The following is a 22,577-nucleotide window of genomic DNA, read 5'->3' as shown; positions in this document are numbered from 1 at the left end:
TTCATTTCTACAATTTGTTGACAGTGTATAATAATAATGTAAAATATTATTTTATAAAAATATTTAAGAAAGCGGCCTTCTGAGTACCTTTGCATAGTCATATCAGTGCAGAATCGGAAAGGTAAAAAAGAAAAGGTCTGTTTTCATTCCAGCTCAAAAATGAACTATATAGGACACCATATCGTTAATCTGTGAATTTTCCCCCTCTAAAATCGATATCGGTCTCAAAAATCCAATATCGGTCAGGCTCTAGTCATAAGTGTTCCCTAATTTTGCAGTCTGAAAGTATGTCAATCGTTTTCTCAGGAGCAGGAATAGAAGCGTCCACTCCCCCCGGTGAATGAACAGTATTCTGGAGACGGGATGCATACTGTTGAAACTTGTGACTTCTCATTTTCATCTTAATATCAGTTGAAACTCAAGAAATGTTCTCTGAAATATTGTAATGACAACAGTAACTGGGAGCATTTCCTTTTTTTTTCTTTTCTAAAAAAATCCAGTTTGTACAAATGAATACCAAATGAATTGAAAATGTTATTTGGTTCTTAGGGGAAAATTGCAATGGATAATTTATCTGATTTTGATACTTATACATGTATTGTAGAGAACAGTTCAAAAGTATGGGTAAGGCAGAAATACTGGCAAATGTAACATTTAAAACTCATAGAAAGTTGGCATAAGAAAATCTAGACACTAAAAGGTTTAATTCTATTTCGATATTTTCTTTAAAATAAGATTTTATTTATTTATTTGTATTATTATTATTATATTTTTATGGTCATTAAAATCCTCAAACATAAACAGAATCACCCCTAAATATAAGCATGATAACTCTGTATCATGAGCAAGTTGAGGACAGACACTCGAGGCATTAATAATAATAATAATAATAATTATGATGAAGAAGATAGCCTGTGATCTACCTCTTGCAATCAGAAGTTAATGAATGGTCAGTACTGATTAGTCTACATACTAAATGCAATACAAGGCAGAATTTAACTTGGTATATTTTTGAATCTGAGATTTATCCAGTAAAATTTTGTTTAATGTTAACCAAGACATAATTCAGTGCATCTGTTTTAATTGTATTTGCTTTATGAGAAAATAAAAAAAAGTCTATAACAGATAGAGATTTCACCTGATCTGGTTAAAAATTTGTTGTTCTACAATTTAACATATTCTGTTTTCCTAATGAGGCGGCAAAGTTCACCTCTTATATATAATAATAGCTACATAACTCAAACACGGTTTGTTTGCATTCAGAAGGCATGATTTAAAGTCTTTAAGAATGTATTGCTATTCTCTTGACTTTATTCACATATGCAATCTTGAGGCAATCAAAATGTAACAAAGTAATCTGATAACATTATTTTTATTAAGGTAACTGGATTAAGTTATTGATTACATGTTTTAATTATTATCAGTGTTTGTAACAGATTACATTTCAAAAGTAACCCATGGTTAGAGCGTGTGTGTGTGTGTGTGTGTGTGTGTGTGTGTGTGTGTACTGACTCTCTCTTTTGTCTCCTGTAGTGCACTGAGGTCCTGGGTGAGAACGTCTCTGGAACTCTGCAGGTTACTGAGATGCATCTGTTTGTCTCTGAGACTGGAGATCAAAGTACGCTGCCTTTCCTCCAGCTGAGCTATGACGCCATCACACTCTTCTGCTTGCTGAACACATACACACTAAAATAAAGTATTTACACACAGCAAAATCTTTGCAAATGCAAGCGTGTTAATTATACTTACAACAAACATCTCCATAGTAATAGAAAGCTTCTCAGTATGGACCAATGTTAATATTTTCAGTTTGTTGTTTTAGTCATAGTTTTAGTCTTTTGACAAAAATGTCCTTTAATGGTAGTCCGTATTTCGTCATCTCATATTCATTAGTTTAAATCAGTTCGGTGGGTTGCACCAACAAGGATTAACCTTAAACTGAGATTAAATCAAGGTTTATCTAATAATTCTGTTGCACCACACTTTAAACCTTGTTTAAAAATAATCATGGTTAAATTTAAACCATTTTAAATTCTGATTGAAATTTCACAGTAAATCTAGATTAATTTTAATCCTGTTGCTCCAATACTTTAAACTCAGATTTAAATAAAAAAAAAAAGAAAAATACAGGACAGACTGAACCCTGTTGAGTTTTATGACAATGAGGAATTTTCAAAAGGTGTAGATTCAACACCTGTACATAATCTGTAATTATATTAAATAAAGAAATTGGACCCCAAATTAAATATAGCAGTGACCGAAATGCAGCTCTACCACCACTGCTCCAGCTTCTGATAGCCTTGCACTTTTATGCCACTGGTTGTTTCCAGATGGTGGATGGGGACCTTTCTAAAGTTCATAAATCAACTGTGAGCAGAATTGTTGGAAGGGTATCAGGGGCAATTGCAACTATGAAAGATCAGTATATAAGATTTGCACTGACAGGCAGAACAGCAGCTGGATTTTATTCAAGAGCTGGTTTTCCTGGAGTTATAGGAGCGATTGACTGCACCCACAATCGGATTTAGAACCCTGGTGGAGAAAATGAAGAGTTGTTTCACAACATGAAGGGCTACTGTTCCATCAATGTTCAAGTCATGTGTGATGTGGCCCAAGCCACCAACTTGGCGGCTCGATGGCCAGGATTGACACATGACAACAGGATCTTCCAGGGTCAACTGGTTGGTGATAATGGCTACCCCTGTTGTGCCTTTTTGATGACCCCCCTCAACTCTTGCCACATTGCAGCAAGTGGACTTGTGGAGAGAGTGTGTGGAAAAATCTGTTAATTTATTAAAGATGCTTTTACAAACTATTTAAAATAATAGACGCCAGTCACAGAATTAGCACACAAAAAAACATAAAATTTCTGGGCACAAAGATGTTTAAAATTAAAAATAAATACACAATACTTGGAGAAAAACATTAGTGTGCTTTTTTTTAACATGGCCATGACGATTCGGGTCGGAACCGGTGGCAACCTGCAATGGGCAAAACATCAGGACCAATATTACAGTCCTATCAGAAGGGCAACAGTTCCCTTTTGATTCCTCCTCTTCTGATTGCTTTTATTTTTAAAATGTAAAATGACATTAAGCTGGCTAATTTCAATGAATTGTCTTAATGCTGTCCCCATTTGGACATCTGTGATACGAATTAGTGATGAACACACATTTCTGTATGGAAATAACTTAATGCCAGATTTCCTATGCGATAAACCAAAACTTTTTGCGACAAAGTGTTTTTTTAGGCATGGCTTCATCACGCACACAATTTGTATCAATAAACGGCCATTTCAATGGAAACAGGCAGAAGACGGAAAATTCAGCAAAATTAGTTTTATGCATTTTCACTTTAACGATAACAAAACAGCACAAAAAGTGGATGGAAACTAGGCTAATGTTTACACAAGGATGTTTTTTATGCTTCGTCTTTTGTTTCTATAAAGTCTGTATTTATTATCCCTCTTGTCCATTTATTAGCTTTAACATTGTGCTGCAGTGTCATTGTAAAAAAAAATGTTTAATGTTGAATGTAGCACGGTTTTCTGCTAAGAGAAAAATTACAATAAAACTGATTTTGACTTAAATCCTAAGCAATTTAAACCAGTCATACTGGGCAAACATACCTACATACACACTGTGACAGGGCGGAGTGCGGGGCCGGGTCGTGATTATACACACCTGGTCCCTTATCAGGCTAATTAAGCCTCAGAGAGGGATAAAGGCCGATTGCAGACAGTGGTGTGGGAGAGAGAGATAGTTTATGGACATGTCCGTCATGTGTGTGTGTTTGTCTTTTAAGTTAATCATTAAAATATTGTTTATATTGCCAAGCTGGTTCTCGCCTCCTCCTTTCCATTGAACTGCTTTACACACACCTTCTTAGTTTGGAGAGTCTTTCGGCGGAGGCTCTGGAGAGTGTTGTGGTAGTCGTTGTTTGTTGGCTGCTTACGGTCGGATCGTGCCAGAGCCTCACTACAAACAACAATAGTCTCACGCCTGGCAACCACTGATTCCATGTCTTTCAACAACCGCTCTTGCTGCTTCATCAGTTGAGCATAATGAACCTGCCCGTGCATGCGTGCACACACACACACACGCACGCATACACGTACGCACGCACGCACACACAAAAACACAATTTAGTTTGAACACATTTTAACACCTTTAAAACACCTTTTAGTTTGAAACCACAGTTGGATCTACCACCACAAATACAAACAAACAACCTTTATAAGTCATGCACACAGACACACACCTCCATGCGGTGAATCTCTGCTCTCATGGTCCGTATGTCTCCTTGTCCAATGTCTGAGTCTATGGCAGAGCGAGTCTCTCTCATCAACTGGGTTCTCTTCTCCCACAGCATGATCTGACGCCTTCACACACATACACACACACAAACGAACACACAAAAGCAGCAAAACAGCATAATCCACTATCTCCAAATATTGTTGATTCTTTAGCTCTTTTATATTGATTAATTAGGATACAGTACATTACACCAATACATTATTGTACAATACTAAGTGTATGTGTGTATTGCGCTTTAAAGTGTGTGTGTGTGTGTGTGTGTGTGTGTGTGTGTGTGTGTGTGTGTGTGTGGGTGTACAGCTGGGTTTCCAAACCTAGTGACTTGCCTACCTAGGCAGCAATTTTCAGCCAGTTTTCGGTAGTGGCTGAAGATTGCTGTCTTGGTGTGTAAAAATGCAAAGAGGTATTGGGTTAGAGTTGGGTTAAATTTAATTTGAATAAAAACAATAGAAGTCATTGGAAAATCCTGTGTGTGTGTGTGTGTGTGTGTGTGTGTGTGTGTGTAGTGTCTGACTCACTCTGCCTCCACTAGGCTGTTGATGAGTCTCTCTTTCTCTTCATTTACCCTCTCTAGCTTTAGCTGAGTCTCAACCAACTCCCTCTCAGCCTCCTACAAACACACACACACACACACACACACACACACACACACACACACACACACACACAAACACACACACTGGATAATCTATCTTTAAACCAATAAATCATGAGAGAGAGAGAGAGAGAGAGAGAGAGAGAGAGAGAGAGAGAGAGAGAGAATTAATACATGTCAGGTTGTATCTAGAATCTAGACTGTATTTGATACTTCTACACTGAAAATCTGCTAAATTCATCTATTAGTCTTTAGAATGTTCATTGATAAATTCTTTATCATATTATATCCACAATATCCATAAAAGTATATAACCTAATTTTTGGTGTTATAGTGTATTTATTGACTGTCTACACACAGAAAGAGGGAAAGGGATATGAACCAAACCCTGTGATATAAAAACATGCAGTCAATATTACAAAATGCAAAAAGTGTACAAAAGAAATGTTGATAAATACGTAGATATTTATCTATGTAGATTAGTGATCCTCAAGCTTTGATGAATGCCCCCCTACTTCATTCCCTTACCCCAGACATATCCCCCCCCATTATGTGACATAACTTGAAAAACTGAGACTGAGTATTTTGTGATATTTACTTAATTTGCTCAATGCAACTTAATGATTTTCAAGTTTTGTTAATAAATTCAGCAGGCTTACGCATCATGAATTTGAGACCAAACAGATTTCATGCAGATGGGGGGCTATATCTGAGGCCTATAAAATGAAAATGCCTAGACAGAAACTAAAAATAAATGTGATATTGTTCATATATTTTACATCTGCCTTTTTTAAAATGTGTATTTATTTATGTATTTTTTTTATAGTTTAACAGTGGTATTTGTAAGAAGACCATAGTAAACACATGGAAGCATAGATCTTCATGGTTAGATGTAACATGATTTCTATAAAAGAAACTATAGCATTTTTGTAATTATAAACAGTAGACCTACTCTAAACATCTAAAACAATAAATACAAAATATAAATATTTGTGACGGCCGCCAACATGGGAACGGGCCAGCCTGGCTGGGCCTCTTTTCTCTCTATGTTTCTCGCATAGAGCAACTACGGCCGGGGCCCTTACACGCATTGAAGGAAGGGGGTCTTAGCCCTTAGTAGGGCGGAGAAGACCCTGCGGAGGCCACACCTACCCGGGAGGGGAGGCAAATTTTGAGTGGCAAATACATCGCATGGCCTATACTTAGGTCTTAATGCGGAACAGTAGTGCGGTGGTAGATCCAGCCTCGCAGAGGGGGGAAGCATACAGCACGGCACCCGAGGCAGCTGTAACTGCCTAAGGAAAACACGGAGTCAACTCTCGTGAGGGGACAGAACCGTGGTTTTACACACAGGGGGAGTCCGAACAGGAGGCCTTACCTGTGGGGCACCTATACCAGTACAGGGTAGCTAGTGGTACCCGCAGTGGTTTGGGTCGGCGAGTTCCTCCAGCAGAACTGCGACCCACGAGGGCTAGGGAGGAGTCAACCAGTGTCCCAAACCTGGGATCTCCTGGGAAAGAAGGCGCACTGTTTCCCCTGGTTAGGGGGAAGGGTGCTGGGTGCAAGCGATTCACCCGGTCAGATCGTGGACGTGCCACCGAGTTCTACGGGCTCGGTACCTGAGAGAACACGGGACGATACTGACTCAACTCGGAGATTGTAGAATCTCGCAAAAGTGTTAGGTGTTGCCCAGCCCGCTGCTCTACAAATATCTGCTAGGGCAGTGCCCCTAGCCAGTGCCCACGAGGACGCAACACTCCTGGTGGAGTGGGGGGGGCACGGCCTGGGTGTGATAAGCCAGGGAAATGGCGTCGACAACCCAGTGGGTGAGTCTCTGCTTGGAGACAGCATTTCCTTTCTGCTGTCCCCCAAAGCAGATGAAGAGCTGCTCAGAGCGTCTGGTGCTGTGTGTGCGGTCCAGGTAAATACGTAAGGCACGTACTGGACACAGCAGTGAAAGGGCTGGGTCTGCCTCCTCCCGGGGCAGCGCTTAAAGGTTCACCACCTGATCCCTGAAGGGTGTGGTAGGAACCTTGGGCACGTAGCCCGGTCGCGGTCTTAGGATCACGAAAGTGTCTGCCGGACCGAACTCCAGGCAAGTGTCGCTAACAGAGAACGCATGCAGTTCCCCGACCCTCATGATGGAAGTGAGCGCGATCAGCAGGGCGGTCTTGAGAGAGAGGCCCTGAGTCCAACTGAGTCAAGCGGCTCGAAGGGGGGTCTCCGGAGTCCCATAAGGACGACCGAGAGATCCCAGGAGGGAAACAGGTTAGGCCGGGAGGGAGTCATCCTCCGGGCACCTTTTAGGAACCTGACGATTAAGTCATGCTTACCAAGAGACTTTCCGTCTACCGTGTCGTGGTGGGCCGCGATAGCGGCAACATACATCTTGAGGGTGGAGGGGGACAGCCTCCTCTCCAGCCTCTCCTGAAGAAACACGAGCACTGACCTAACTGCGCACTTCTGCGGGTCTTCGGCTCGGGAAGAACACCAGTCCGCGAACAGACGCCACTTCAGGGCGTAAAGATGCCTGGTCGAAGGGGCTCTGGCTTGGTTACTAGTGTCTATGACGGCCGAAGGTAGGCCGGCTAGATCCTCCGCGTCCCGTCCAGGGACCAGACGTGGAGATTCCAGAGGTCTGGATGCGGATGCCAGAGCGTGCCCCATCCCTGAGAAAGAAGGTCCTTCCTCAGGGGAATTCGCCAGGGAGGGGCTGTCATGAGGAGCGTGAGATCCGAAAACCACGTCCGGTTGGGCCAGTAGGGGGCCACCAGAGTGACTTGCTCCTTGTCCTCCCTGACCTTGCATAGCACCTGTGCAAGAAGGCTCACTGGGGGAAAAGCATACTTGCGCAGCCCCGCAGGCCAGCTGTGCGCCAGAGCATCTGTCCCAAGGGGAGCCTCTGTGAGGGCATACCAGAGCGGACAGTGGGAGGTTTCCTGGGAGGCAAACAGGTCTACCTGGGCCTTGCCGAACCTGTCCCAAATCAGCTGGACCGATTGGGGGTGGAGCCTCCACTCTCCGCCGGGCACGGTTTGTCTTGACAGCGCATCCGCTATCACATTGAGGTTGCCGGGGATGTGAGTGGCGCACAGTGACTCCAGTCGCTGCTGACTCCAAAGGAGGAGACGACAGGCGAGCTGTGACATGTGGAGGGAGCGTACTCCGCCTTGGCGGTTTATGTAGGCCACCACCGTGGTGCTGTCTGTCCTGACTAGGACATGCTTGCCACGTATCAACGGAAGAAATTTCTTCAGGGCAAGAAAAATGGCCAGCAGCTCTAGGCAGTTGATGTGCCAGCGCAGCGGGCCTCGGTTCCACCGGCCTGCGGCTGCGCGCCCGTGGCACACGGCGCCCCAACCCAACTTGGAGGCGTCGGTTGTAACCAGAACGCGACGGGACACCTGCTGCAAGGGTACTCCTGCCCGTAGAAAGCAGAGGTCTGTCCAGGGTTTGAAGGTTTGGAGGCAGGCAGTGGTAACTTCCACGCCGTGCGTGCCATGGCGCCATGCTCGTCTCGGGACTCGAGTCTGGAGCCAATGCTGAAGTGGTCTCATATGCATCAAGCCCAGTGGTGCGGCCGCCGCGGAGGATGCCATATGCCCCAGGAGCCGTTGGAAACATTTCAGAGGGACCACGGTGCCTGGTTCGAAAGAAGCGAGGCATTCCAGCACTGACTGAGCACGCTCGTTGGAGAGACGTGCTGTCATTGAGACTGAGTCTAACTCCAAACCGAGAAAAGAGATGCTCTGGACCGGGGTGAGCTTGCTCTTTTCCCAGTTGACCTGAAACCCTAAACGGCCGAGGTGCTCGAGCACCTGGTCTCTGTGTGCGCGTAGTAATTTCTGCGAGGAGGCCAGAATGAGCCAATTGTCGAGGTAATTGAGTATGCGTATGCCCACTCCTCGTAGCGGGGCAAGAGCCGCCTCTGCGACCTTCGTAAAGACGCGAGGGGACAGAGACAGGCCGAAGGGGAGGACCTTGTACTGATACGCCTGGCCGTCGAACGCGAACCGTAGAAAGGGTCGATGTCGAGGGCGAATTGAGACGTGGAAGTACGCGTCCTTCAGGTCTACCGCTGCGAACCAATCTAGATGCCGGACACCAGACAGAATTTGTATCTGGGTAAGCATTTTGAACGTGAGTTTGGACAAGGTCCGATTGAAAACTCGCAGGTCCAAGATCGGTCGTATGCTGCCGCCTTTCTTGGGTACAACGAAGTAAGGGCTGTAGAAACCCTTCTTCGTTTCGGTCGGAGGGACAGGCTCTATCGCATCCTTGATTAGAAGGGAGGCGATTTCCTCGCGCAGGGAGTGGGCATGTTCGCCGTGCACTGCGGAGGAACGAACGCCCACGAAGGGGGGCGGAGACCTGGCAAACTGAATTGCGTAACCGAGTCGGATGGTCCGGTGCAGCCACCGTGACGAGCTGGGCAGTGAAAGCCATGCCTCTAAGCTCCGGGCTAGGGGCACCAAGGGGACGAGTATTTTGGACGTACCTGGCGGGGCTTTGCAGCGGTGCGGAACAGGTAACGCGGCGTCGGGAGGCGCTGTGGCATCCCGAGGCTCTGGTGCTGTGAATAAACTCAAAGCACTTACCTTGTTTCGCGCATCCGGCAGGTGGCGGTTTCGTGTCCTCTAGACTCGTCTGAACCGGCCAGCCGGGGGACAGTCGTGGGGCTGAGGGCGGAAGCACCGCATCCTGGGCACCGAGACTGTTGAGACCTGAAATCAAGGTGCCGTGAGAACGGCATTTGCGGGCCATGTGACCCAGAGGTATAGGAAATAGCTCTTTTATTGAGAATTTGGGTACCGCAGCCCCCGTCAGGTGGTGCGGCAAATGAAAAAACAAAAGATTCTCCTCCCGGCCCTCCACCGGGGGACGGAGCGGTCTTACCATCTCCGGAGCTAACTTCTCGTCCTCTGGGTCCGCTGTCTCAGGGACGCCTGGGAGCCTTCCGGGTCCTCGACGGGGTCCGTGAGGCAGGGGGCGTACGCTTCCTGCGGTTTGCTTGACGCCGGTGCTGAGAGCTGGGCCCAGGTTGGGGCGGAGCAGAAGGTCTTCTGGCCGCGGGAGGATGCCCTCGGTGAGCAGGTGGGGCCTGGGCCATGGCGGCAAGCTTGCAGCACGGCATGATGTGCGAAATGGCCTCCGTCTGCTTCTTCACCAGGGAGAACTGCTGGGCAAAGTCCTCAACGGTGTCGCCGAAGAGGCCGAACTGGGAGACAGGGGTGTTGAGGAAGCGAGTCTTGTCGGCTTCACACATCTCAACCAAGTCCAGCCATTGCTGACGTTCCTGGACCACCAGGGTGGCCATCGCCTGCCCGAGAGCGTGCGCTGTGACCTTCGTCGCTCTCAGGGCGAGGTCGGTTGCTGAGCACAGTTCCTGCAGCGTGTCGGGATCAGGGCCACCCCCGTGCATGTTGTGAAGTGCCTTGGCTTGGTGGACCTGCAGGAGAGCCATGGCATGCATGGCGGAAGCGGCGCGTCCGGTAGCGCTGTAGGCCTTCGCGGTGAGCGAGGATGTTGCTCTACAGGTCCGGGAAGGGAGTACAGGGCGGCCCCGCCAGGTGGTAGTGCTTCCGGGACATAAGTGGAGCGCAACAGCTCTATCCACCTGGGGGATCTCCGTGTACCCATGGCGCGCTCCGCCGTCGAGGGTGGCGAGGGCGGATGAGCAGGTGGCGGTGCGACGAGTGGAGAGGGATGCTCTCCACGAAGACGTCAGCTCATCATGCACCTCTGGGAAGAAAGGAACCAGGGGGGGGCGAGGCTGTGAGTGGAGCCCCACGCCCAAGAACCAATCGTCCAGCCGTGATGGCTGTGGGGAGGATGGAGGGTTCCAATCCAGGCCCACGCTGTTGGCTGCCCGGGAAAGCATATCGGACATCTGCGCGTCGGCCTCCTCCTGGGCGTGCAAGCCCGAAGGCGTCAGCCCAGAGGAGCCCTCAACGTCAGAGCCCACGCCCTCCGATGTCGCGGCGAACTCATCTGCTTCCATCGCAAGAGGGTAGGCAGACTGGCTGTGAGGCGAGTCGCCGCCACCTCGAGCGGGGACGGAGTCAACGAGCGTGCCGGGCGCTGGTGGTCCGAGGGGCGTACCGGCGGAGCTGCACCCGCTGCCATCCCGGATCGCCTCCATCGCCAGCCGCATCGTCCTCAATCCCGTGGGAAGAAGGAGCGACGCGGGGCGGCTGGAGTGGCTTGCTTACGGTTGTAAGCAAGCCGCGACCGCAACGTTGTCATGGTCATGTTCTCGCAATGAGAACATGAACCATCCACAAACGCAGCCTCGGTGTGATCGCTGCCCAGACACACGAGACAACGCCTGTGGCCGTCGGAAGCGGAGAGTACTCTACCGCATCCAGAAACAACACAGGGGCGGAAAGGCATCTTTAAAAAGACGCGTCCTTAAAAAGACGCGTCCTTAAAAGGACGTTCAACGCCGCTGAGTTTTTGCTCTTTTAGAGGAAATTACTCTTTTAAATAAAATCACTCTTTTATGAATGAAAGACTCGTGAGAGATCTTTCTTATCTGCAACTGTCGATGCGCTCAGGGGCAGGAAGTGCACAGCCGTGCAAACAGGAGAAAGCCGCTGTTGTGCGCCGTAGAATCCAACAGCATGCAGCAGAGGATAGCAGGAACTCGGTGTGTAATACGCAGCAGTCTGCAAACACGACCATCGGCTCCGAAGAAATTTTCTGAATGAACTCCCGTATTTGCGCCGCTTAAATACCCGTATGTCCGGGGGCGGGACATGCAAATACTGGTTGCCAACTCTCATTGGCCTTTTTTCATAGATCAGAGGTGGATATCGGCGCTCAAGAGAGACCCCTAGTGTCGCTTCTCTGACACAACGTGGAGAGAGCGACAGAAGGGGAACTTGTGAGCGTGCATGGACCGTCGGATTTCCGGGGGATGGACGCCAGTTCAGACTGTTATGTACGAGATTGAAGCGCATCTTTTTTTGTTCTGTGAGTTGTTAAGGATTTTATGGTTACATCAGTGTTGGATAGTGGTCTATATAATTTAGCTTTGGGTACACAATTTTTCTTTGCATGCCATTATGTCACATTTATAATATAGGTAAAATGTTTCTCTTTATGTGGAATGTTAATTGGCTGGGGCACCCTATTAAAAGAAGGAAGGTTGTATGTTTTCTTAAGTGTAAGAAATATGATATAGTGTTCATTCAAGAAATGCACCTTTCTTCACAGGAAGCTGAAAAACTTGGAAAGGCATGAGGTGGGCATGTGTTTTGTAGTGCTGGTTTGAGTAAGAGCAGGGGAGTCAACGTCGATAAGTAATAATTTACTATTTAAATATCTCAAACAGATTAAAGATAATTTAGAAAGAGTCATTATTGTTTTGGCTGAAATACGAGGGCAACATTTTAAGTGATGCATATCATACAATATGCCTCACCCATAAAAAGATCAAAGCAAAGGAATTCATGGAATTGGAGTATTAAAAGTGCTAAACACAAGTGCAACAGTAGGTGAAAGTCTTGTGTGCAGTTCCGAGCAGCATAGTCATGACAGTGACGAGACATATACAAATTTACAATAAAAAAAATATTTACACAACATAATTTACATATCAAATGTACACATATTTACACAACACAATAATAATATACAATGTACAGTAAACAATACACACAATATAGAATACACATACAATAAAAAATAAGAGTATATAAAAAATATAATGTGGCAAGGCGGAATGCGGGGCCAGGTCATGATTATACACACCCAGTCCTTTATCAGGCTAATCAATCCTCTGAGAGGGATAAAGGCCGACTACAGAGGATTGTGCGGGAGAGAGAGATGGTTTAAGGACATGTCCGTCATGTGTGTGTGTTTGTGTCTTCTGTTTAAATTTATTATTAAAATATTATTTATATTGAAAAGCCGGTTCTCACCTCCTCCTTTATATTGACTGCTTTACACATATATATATATACAGCAGATGCATTGTGGAGAATATAATTATGACAGTCCACTGTGAGTTAATAGATTAATAAAGTGCAGTGCTGATTATTGATCGTGAGAGATCAAGTTCTCAAAAGTCTAGTTGCTTGGGGCAAGAAGCTGTTATGTAGTCAGCTGTTGCGGGTCCTGATGCTGCGATACCACCTGCCTGATGGTAGCAGTGAGAGCACACCATGATTCGGGTGGCTGGAGTCTCTGATGATCCTCCAAGCTTTTTTCACACACCGCCTGTTACATATGTCCTGGAGGGAGGGAAGCTCACCTCCGATGATGTGTCTGGCAGTTCGCACTACCCTTTGCAGGGCTTTGCGGTTATGGGCAGTGCTATTGCCGTACCAGGCAGTGATGCAGCCAGTCAGGATGCTCTCCTCAGTACTGGTGTAGACCATGTGAGGATGTGGTGGTTCATTCCAAACTTCCTCAGCCATCTCAGGAAGAAGAGGCACTGGTGAGCCTTCTTCACAACGGCCTCAGTGTGGACGGACCATGTGAGTTCCTCAGTAATGTGGACACCGAGGAACTTGAAGCTGCTGACTCTCTTCACGGTGCTCCATTAATGGTGATGGGGCTGTGTTCTGTCCAGTACAAGCTCCTTGGATTTACCGACGTTGAGGGAGATGTTGTGCTCCTGACACCACCGTGTCAGGGTGTGCACCACCTCTCTGTAGGCTGTTTCATCATTGTCAGTGATCAGACTTAACCCCGTCGTATCGTCAGCAAACTAGCTATGTGTTGCCACACAGTCATGTGTGTATAGGAATACAGGAGTGGGCTGAGAACACAGCCCTGCGGGGCTCCGGTGTTAAGGGTCAGTGATGAGGAGATGTTGATGCCCATTCTAACCACCTGACGTCTGCCTGACAGGAAGTCCATGATCCAGCTGCACAGCGAGCTGTTTAAGCCCAGAGCCCGGAGTTTCTCATCAAGCTTGGAGGGCACTATGGTGTTGAATGCTGAGCTGTAGTCTACAAACAGCATTCTCACATATGTGTTCCTTTTTTCCAGGTGGGAGAGAGCAGTGTGTATTGTAGATGCAATGGCATCATCAGTGGAGCGGTTGTTGAGGTAGGAAAACTGCAATGGGTCCAAAGAGGTGGACAGCCTCTCAAAGCATTTGCTGATGATATGGGTCAGAGCAACAGGACGACAGTCATTTAATCAAGTCATTTTTGATTGCTTTTGTACAGGCACAATGGTGGATGTTTTGAAGTATGTGTGGACAACAGACAGGGAGAGGGACAGGTTGAAAATGTCCGTAAAAACACCAGCCAGTTGGTTCGCACACGGTCTGATGACGTGGCCCGGAATGCCGTCTGGACACGCGGCTTTACGGATGTTCACCCGTCAGAAGGATCAGGTTACATCCGCAACCGAGACGGAGAGTGAACCATCCTCTGTAGCGTCGGCCGCGAGTGCTCTCTCCATGTGGGCGGTGTTATTGTCAGCGAAATGAGCATAAAATGTATTAAGCTCATCCGGGAGAGAGGCAGCGGTGTTCACGGCGGAGTTTTTATTCCCTTTGTAGTCCGTGATGATGTTAATTCCTTACCACATAATTCTAGAGTCGGTGGTGTTGAACTGTCCTTCAATTTTTTGCCTGTACTGGCATTTTTCTGCTCTGATAAGAGTTACGGAGGGCATAACTGGCTTGTTTATGCTCCTTTGCATTCCCTGAATTAAAAGCGAAGGTCCGCGCATTAAGTGCCGTGCGAAAATCACCATTAACCCATGGTTTCTGGTTGGGGTAGATCAGTATTGTTTTGGTCGGAACAACGTCCTCTACGCACTTCCTGATGAAATTCAATATGCTATCAGCGTAAACCTCGATGCCGGAACATCTCCCAGTCTGCGTGATCAAAATAGTCTTGTAGCATAGAGTCTGACTGGTCCGACCAGCACTGGATCGTTCTGAGGGTGGGTGCTTCCTGTTTCAGTTTCTGCCTGTAAGCGGGCAAAGCAGAACGGAAAAGTGGTCTGATTTGCCAAATGGTGGGCGGCGGAGGGATTTGTAGCCATCCCGGAAAGGAGAAAAGCAATGATCCAAAACCTGGTCCCCTCATATGTTGAAGCTGTGTTGGGGGTATTGTTTTAAAATTGGCTTTGTTAAAGTCCCTGGTAACAATGAACGCGGCCTCAGGGTGCGCGGTTTCCTGCTCACTTATGCTCCCATAAAGTTCCTTGAGTGCCCGGTCTGTGTCGGCTTGTGGGCGGATGTAAACAACTGTGATAATGACCGCTGAATTCCCTCAGTAGCCAGAATGGTCGACACAGAAGCATGAGATATTCCAGATCAGGAGAGCAGAAAGACTTGATAAAATGTACGTTCCTCTGATCACACCATGATTTATTGATCATAAAACATACACCACCACCTCTGCTTTTACCTCAGAGGTCTGTCCGCTCGGTGCATGGAGAACCCTGCGGGTTTGATGGCCGAGTCTGGAATCTCCACAGTCATCCAGGTTTCTGTAAGGCAGATAACACAGCAATCCCTTGTCTCTCGTTGGAAAGAGATCCACGCTCTCAGCTCCCAGAGCTTGTTGTCCAGAGACTGAACATTTGTCAGTAGTATACTGGTTAGCGGGGGTCGATTTGCACAACGTCTTACTCTGATGAGCTCCGGCTCTTTTTCCCCTTTTCCTTCTGCATTTCAGTGGCCGGGCAGCCAGACAAAGGACTCCACAGCGGCTCGGCATTGAGGAATTTGAAGTCCGGTTTTCGGTGTGTAATTGCAGAACCAATGTCGAAAAGCGTTTGTCTGTCGTATACAATAAGGCAGACAACATCCAAGACAAAAAATTAAAAAACTGTAAACAAAACAAACAATAAACTGCAGTGTTGTGTCGGAGCTCGCAACGTAGCAGCCATACTCGGCGCCATCTTGAGTCCAATGAAGTGTCAAGTGAAGCGACACTAGGGGACTTTCTTGAAGGCCTCGGTTACCTCTGAACTTGAGAAATGGCCAATGAGAATTTGGCAGACAGAATTTGCATGTACCTCCCCCGGACATACGGGTATAAAGGGAGGGAATCATGCCTCTGTTCATTCAGGGAGCCGAGAATAAGGTTCGGCCATTGCAGTGGCTCAGTTCAGCTTCGTGGCCAGGGGGACACAAAGTCTTGTTCCCTCAATCAGGGAATGGAGGTTACAACAGTAACCTAGATGTTCCCCATCTGTCGCTCACTTCGACGTTGTGTCGAGTGAAGCAACACCAGGGGTCCCTATTCAATCATGCCATGTGCTGAACTGTGTACGTGCACTGCTGATGCAGGTGAGGGCAGGCAGTTGCGTGCCAAAGCAACAGGCTGCGTCAGACTGCACGTACCCTTCCGCAACACCTCATAAAATTGTCATAAACTTTTTAGGTTCCCGGCATCCCGAAAGGGGGAGGACAAAACGATGTGCCAAGCATGGGAGCAGGCCGCCAGCTGTGCCTTTTCTCTCTCTATGTTTCTCGCATAGAGTTAAAGCAGCTGGGGCCATCTTAACACTATCACGTGCATCAGGGAAGGTGTTCTTTTCCAACTCCTATTCTTTCAAGGGGAAAAGACCCTGCGGAGATCAGTTGATGTGCCAACCCTGTTTGGAGGCATCTGTGGTCACCAGAACGCGTCGGGACACCTGCTGTAGGGGGACTCCTGTCCGCAGAAAACAGAGGTCTGTCCAGGTGAGGCAGGGGGAGGTGATGAACATACGGTATGTGCCACGGCACCATGCCCATCTCAGGACTTGAGGCTGAAGCCTGTGCTGAAGCGGTCTCATATGCATCAACCCCAGTGGCGCGACCGTCGCAGATGATGCCATATGCCCCAGGAGCCTCTGGAATTGTTTTAGATGAACTGCAGTGCCTGGCTTGAAAAAGGTGATGCATTTCAGCACAGACTGCGTGCGCTCATTGGTGAGGTGCACTGTCATTGAGACTGAGTCTAACTCCATGCCGAGAAAAGAGATGCTCTGAACCAGAGTGAGCTTGCTCTTTTCCCAGTTGACCTGAAACCCTAAACGGCTAAGCACCTGGTCCCTGTGGGCACACAGTGACTCTCGAGAGTGGGCTAGGATGAGCCAGTCATCGAGGTAGTTGAGTATGAGGATGCCCACTTCCCTTAGAAGGGCAAGGGCTGCCGCTGCGACCTTTGTGAAACCGTAGGAAGGGTCAATGTCGAGGCAAGATAGAGACATGGAAGTACATGTCCTTCAAGTCTACCGCTGCAAACCAATCTGGATGCAGGATGCAAGTTAGAATGTGTCTTTGTGTGAGCATTTTGAACGGGAGTTTGTTCAAGGCCCGGTTGAAAACTTGCAAGTCCAAGATCGGTCGTAAGCCGCCATCTTTCTTGGGTATGATGAAGTAAGGGCTGTAGAAACCTTTCTTCATCTCAGCTGGAGGGACAGGCTCTATCACGTCTTTGAGTAAAAGGGTCGTGATCTCAGCACGTAGGGTGTTGCCGTCTTTGCCGTGCACCAAGGTAAAGTGGAAAGGAGGAGCCTGGCGAACTGAATCGCATAGCTGAGTCGGATGGTCCTGGCCAGCCAGCACGACGGGTTGGGAAGTGAGAGCCACGCGTCCAAGCTCCGTGTGAGGGGCACTAACGGGATGAACGTTTTTGACGTACCTGGAGAGGCTTCACAGCGGTGTGGAGCAGGTAGTGTGGTGTCGGGAGGCAAAAGCATGTCCCCAGGCTTTGGTGCTGAGAGAAGACTCGAAGAAGTTACCTTGCTCAGTTAGTGACTGAGGAGGAGGCCCCGTGTAGGCGTCCTCTAGACTTGTCAGATCTGGCCAGCCGGGGGGCAGCATTCATGGGTCTGGAGGCGAGGGGTCCACATCTGGGCTGCCGGGACTGCTGGAGTGTGGCTGCGGGTTGCTGTGAGAAAGGCATTTGTGGGCCAGATGACCCAGGAAATTAGGAAATCGCTAACCGGGGATGGAGTGGCCTGTTTACCAGCTCCGGAGCAAACGTATCGTTTCCTGGGTCGTCCGTCTCAGGAATGCTTGGGAGTCTTCCGGTTCCTCGAGGACATTCGGGAGACAGGGCGTGCGCTTCCTGTGGGATGCTTGATGGTGGGGCTGAGAGCTGGGCCCAGGTTGAGGCCGAGCAGGGAGACGGGGCGTTGAGAAAGCAAGCTTTGTCTACCTCCCGCATCTCGACCAGGTTCAGCCATAGATGACGTTCCTGGACCATGAGGGTGGACATTGCCTGCCAGAGAGTCCGCACTGTGACCTTCATGGCCCGGAGAAACTGAGCCCGCTGCCATCCCCAAATCGCCTCCATTGCCAGCCGGGTCATCCTCAATACCGTGGGAAGAAGGAGCAACATGGAGGGTGGATGGAGTGGCGTTCCTCTTTAAGAAGGCAGCGACCACAGCGTTGCCATGGTTAAGTTCTCGCAGTGAGAACATGAACCATCCACAAACACCTCCTCAGTTTGATCGCGAAGCAGAGTCTATGACTGTCAGGAGCGGAGAGATATCGACCGCATCAAGGAACTACACAGGGGCGGAAGGGCATATTTATAAAGACGTGTCCTGAAAAGGACATTCAGCGCCAGCTGTGTATTGCTCTTTTAGAGAAAATAAACACTTATATCAAATATTCTCTTTTAGCATCGAAGCACCCAGGGGCAAAGCTGCACTGCCGTGCAGAGAAGGAGAAAGCCGCTGATATGCACAGTAGATCCAGCAGCATATGCTCTGCAGAGGTGAGTGGAACAGTAAGTGATCTCAGCTCACTGATCGCACAACCGCTCGACTCCAAAGAAGAAATCTGAATGAACAGAGGCATGATTCCCTCCCTTTATACCTGTATGTCCGGGGGAGGGACATGCAAATTCTGTCTGCCAAATTCTCATTGGCCTTTTCTCAAGTTCAGATGTAACCGAGGCCTTCAAGACAGTCCCCTAGTGTCGCTTCACTTGACACAACATCGAAGTGAGCGACAGATGGGGAACAGAGTTTAAGCGCTGAATGTAATCAAGTGGTCTTAGAAAGGTGACTCAGCTAAAATATAGGTACAATACAATTTTGTCACAGAAGGTAGAGCTTTGCATATTCAGGGCAAGACAGACATACTTTGAGTCGGGGAACAAAGCAAGGAAACTTCTTTCCAGATACATAAATCAGAGAGTTTTTTTTCTACCATTCCTTCAGTGAAGTTTACTGGAGGCAATATATCTACTTCTACCGCAGATATGGAGTGGTGGTGGTGTAGTGGTCTAATGCACATAACTGGCAAACTGGTAATCAGAAGGTCGCTGGTTCGATCCCCACAGCCACCACCATTGTGTCCTTGAGCAAGGCACTTAACTCCAGGTTGCTCCGGGGGGAGTGTCCCTGTAATAAGTGCACTGTAAGTCGCTTTGGATAAAAGCGTCTGCCAAATGCATCAATAAATAAAAAATAAATGTACAAATATTAATAAGGCCTTTAAAGAATTCTATTTTGATATTTATAGTTCTATATCTTCATCTACTTATAAGGATATTAGCAGCTTTGTAGAGCCATTAGAACTTCCTAAATTGAAAAATTATCTAAAAGACTTTATTGACTCAAATATTACTTTGGAGAACCTTGTAGAGGTAATTAAAACCTTGCCAACAGGGAAGGCACCGGGGCCAGATGGTTTTGCCGCATAATTATTTAAATCTTATGTCACAGAACTGGCCACACTTATGTTAAAAGTCATTAAAGAAAATGAACTACCGCCAACCATGATGCAAGCCCTGGTCAGTCTCATTCTTAAAAAAGATAAAGTAAATTAATTAAAAATAAATAGCTCCCAAGTGAGCTTGTCTCGCTGAACATACATTTTATCCTCCAAGGAAGCTGGGCACCTTTCTTGTTTCTTTTTGTGCTGGTTCTGCCTAGCGGCTGGAATTTGTTTTGTGGAATAACACTCCTTCAGGACAGTTGGGGATGAATATGCTCGTTCATTGTGCTTTTGCCTCCTATTTGCTGGAGTTAGTTTTGTGGAGTATTTTTTGCTGGACATTGGAAGGATTAGGTCATCTGCTGCACTCATGAACAGCCAGCTCACTGAACATTTGTTTGACTGTCCAAGGAAACTGAATGTTTTTTTGTTGTTGTGCTGGTTCTGTTAGCAGCTGGAGTATGTTTTGTGAAGGAACACACCTTTGATACAGGTTTTTGTGTTTATTTTGCCTATTGGCTGGAGTTTGTTTTATAGATTATTTTCTGTTATTTAATTCTGTCTCACAAAATTTGTATAGAAGCACCGGACTTGAGCAATCTGACGGAACGTTGTCGCAGGGACTCTCGAAGGCGTACATTGCCTTTTTAGTTTAGAGGGATGGACACCTGTTGGTGCAGTCGTGCATGGGGTTATGTGCACGTTTTTCTTTTTTCTGTTTGTTTGGTTCGGGGGGAAGTTCAGGGTTTGATTGTTGTACTAATGGGGAATGTGGTCTTTATCATTTTATTTTTGACACACAATAAATTTTTTCTAACATGTCCAAATGTCAAATGTTATAATGAGTGGATTATCTCTCTCCATGAGGAATGTGAATGGGTTGCGGCACCCCATAAAAAGAAATATAATATAGTGTTTCTTCAAGAACTTAATTTTTCCCCGCAGGAAGCTGAAAAATTTGGGATGATAAGGGGTGGACATGTTTTATTTAGTGCCGGCTCAAATAAGAGCAGGGGAGTCATTACATTGTTAAGTAAGCATCTACAATTCCAATGTCTCTAACAGATTAAAGATCAACTAGGAAGAGTCATTATTAATTTAGCAGAAATTCAGGGGCAAAGGTTGATTTTGGCTAATATTTACACACCTAACACTGATGAATGGGGCTTTTTTATAGAGCTTGAAGGGATGTTGCAAGCCGCTGGAATAATACTGGGAGGAGACTTTAATCTTTTGATGGACTCAGTCCTTGATTTTAGTGAAACAAAAGTGTGTAAACCCCCTAGAATAACTTTGATGCTTCACAGGATGTGTACAAATTTTGGTCTTAAAGATATTTAGAGACTTTTGAACCCATCTGGGAGGGTCTATATTTTTTTTTCTTCCAGATTTACACTAGAATAGATTTTTTTATATCTAAGTGTGTCATTTCATCTGTTGTTGATTGCTCAATTGGAAACATCTTAGCGTCAGATCACACCCTGGTGAGTTTAGAGGTGTTGCCACATACGGACAAAAACAAATCATATAGTTGCCGCTTTAATGTATCCCTATTGCTAAATCCTGATTTCCAACAAATGTTAAATGCTGAAATTAATGTTTATATGGAGACCAACTGGTCCTCAGTATCCTCTGTGGGTGTGGCTTGGGAGGCACTTAAGGCTGTTCTTAGGGGTCGGATCATACTGTATGCCTCATTGAGTTAGAAGGGAATAGGCAGAGCTGAAGCGCCAAATGTCATCTGATGGCCTCAGAGAATTGACCCGATTGAAATACAGATATAATACTATTTTGTCATGGAAGGTGGAGATTTAGCTATTCAGGGACAAAGCAGGAAAACATCTAGTTAGATATATAAAACAGAGAGTCTTTTTCTAGCATTCCCTCAATGAAATCTGCTGGAGGTGAAAAATTTACACCAGCCATTGATATTAATAATGTTTTTAAAGAATTCTATCTTGATCTTTATAGTTCCACATCTTCGTCTACTGATGAAGATATTAGAAACTTTGTGGAATCATTAGAACTCCCTAAGCTGACAACTGAGCAAAAAGTTCTCTTGATTCTGAGATGAATTTGGAGGAGCTTGACGAGGTTATCAAGGCCTTGCCTACTGGTAAGGCTCCGCGGCCATATGGCTTTGCCGCTGATTTTTTTTAGTTCTTATGCTACAGAACTGGCCCCACTTTTGTTAGAAGTCTATACGGAATCATTAAAGAATTGAAAGCTTCCTCCAACCATGACACAAGCCTGGATTAGTTTGATTCTTAAAAAGAACAAAGATCCAAGTGAGTGTATGTGTTACCGTCCAATTTCCCTGATCCAGCTATATGTAAAAATATTAATATCATGTGGTCAGTGGCAAATGATCAGACTCCGGACACAGCCATCTCACTTGACGCTGAAAAGTCATTTGATATGGTAGAATGGAATTATCTTTTTAAGATTTTGGAAATATACGGGTTTGGGAGTATGTTTATTGGATGGATTAAGTTGCTTTATAGACACCCGGTAGTGGTAATACAAACAAATGTTAATTTCCGATTATTTTACTTTGGATAGGGAGGTGCCTTCTAGGTGCCCAAACAGGGCATTATATATTTGGGTATTTTATTTCCAGCAAATTTGTGTGATTTAATCACAACATTTAATTTTGACCCCTTCATGAAAAGGTTTGAGCGATGTGGACAGGTGGGCCTCATTACATTTATAGATGATTGGGAAGGTTAATGTTATTAAAATTAATAAAATTAAAATGAATAATTCTCTTATTTCAAGCAATTTGATAACATAGAGATGTCCCTCATTTGGAATGGGAAACGTCCCAGATTACATTTCAGTAAGCTGCATAGGCCGATTGATAAAGGTGGGCTAGGCCTACCTGTAACGCTGGGTTCAAGGAGAGGAAGAGAGGAGATGCAGAAGTAGATACATTTTGATCTTTTAATAGTAAACGCGGGAGTGGAACAAATGCTGGAGTGGAACAAACTATAAAGCTTAACATCACAAAATAACAACACAATAGAAC

The 22,577-nt window shown here is 46.4% G+C and overlaps 1 protein-coding gene across 1 annotated transcript in view; it reads right to left on the bottom strand.

The window, feature by feature from the left end:
• ccdc40 (coiled-coil domain containing 40) overlaps positions 1–22,577 on the bottom strand; it is a 68,299-nt gene that overhangs the window by 23,363 nt on the left and 22,359 nt on the right. Inside the window, exons 15-18 of the mRNA XM_052141339.1 lie at positions 4,835–4,926; positions 4,261–4,381; positions 3,881–4,069; positions 1,513–1,671 (exon numbers count right to left, since the gene is read on the bottom strand). Coding sequence (XP_051997299.1) covers positions 1,513–1,671; positions 3,881–4,069; positions 4,261–4,381; positions 4,835–4,926 — 561 coding nt within the window. The remainder of the gene's footprint in view (positions 1–1,512; positions 1,672–3,880; positions 4,070–4,260; positions 4,382–4,834; positions 4,927–22,577) is intronic.

Source organism: Xyrauchen texanus, chromosome 13 (genome assembly GCF_025860055.1).
Source record: "Xyrauchen texanus isolate HMW12.3.18 chromosome 13, RBS_HiC_50CHRs, whole genome shotgun sequence".
Lineage (NCBI taxonomy): Eukaryota > Metazoa > Chordata > Actinopteri > Cypriniformes > Catostomidae > Xyrauchen > Xyrauchen texanus.
Note: the sequence above shows the minus strand (reverse complement) of the source record. Positions and strands in the feature narration are given on the sequence as shown.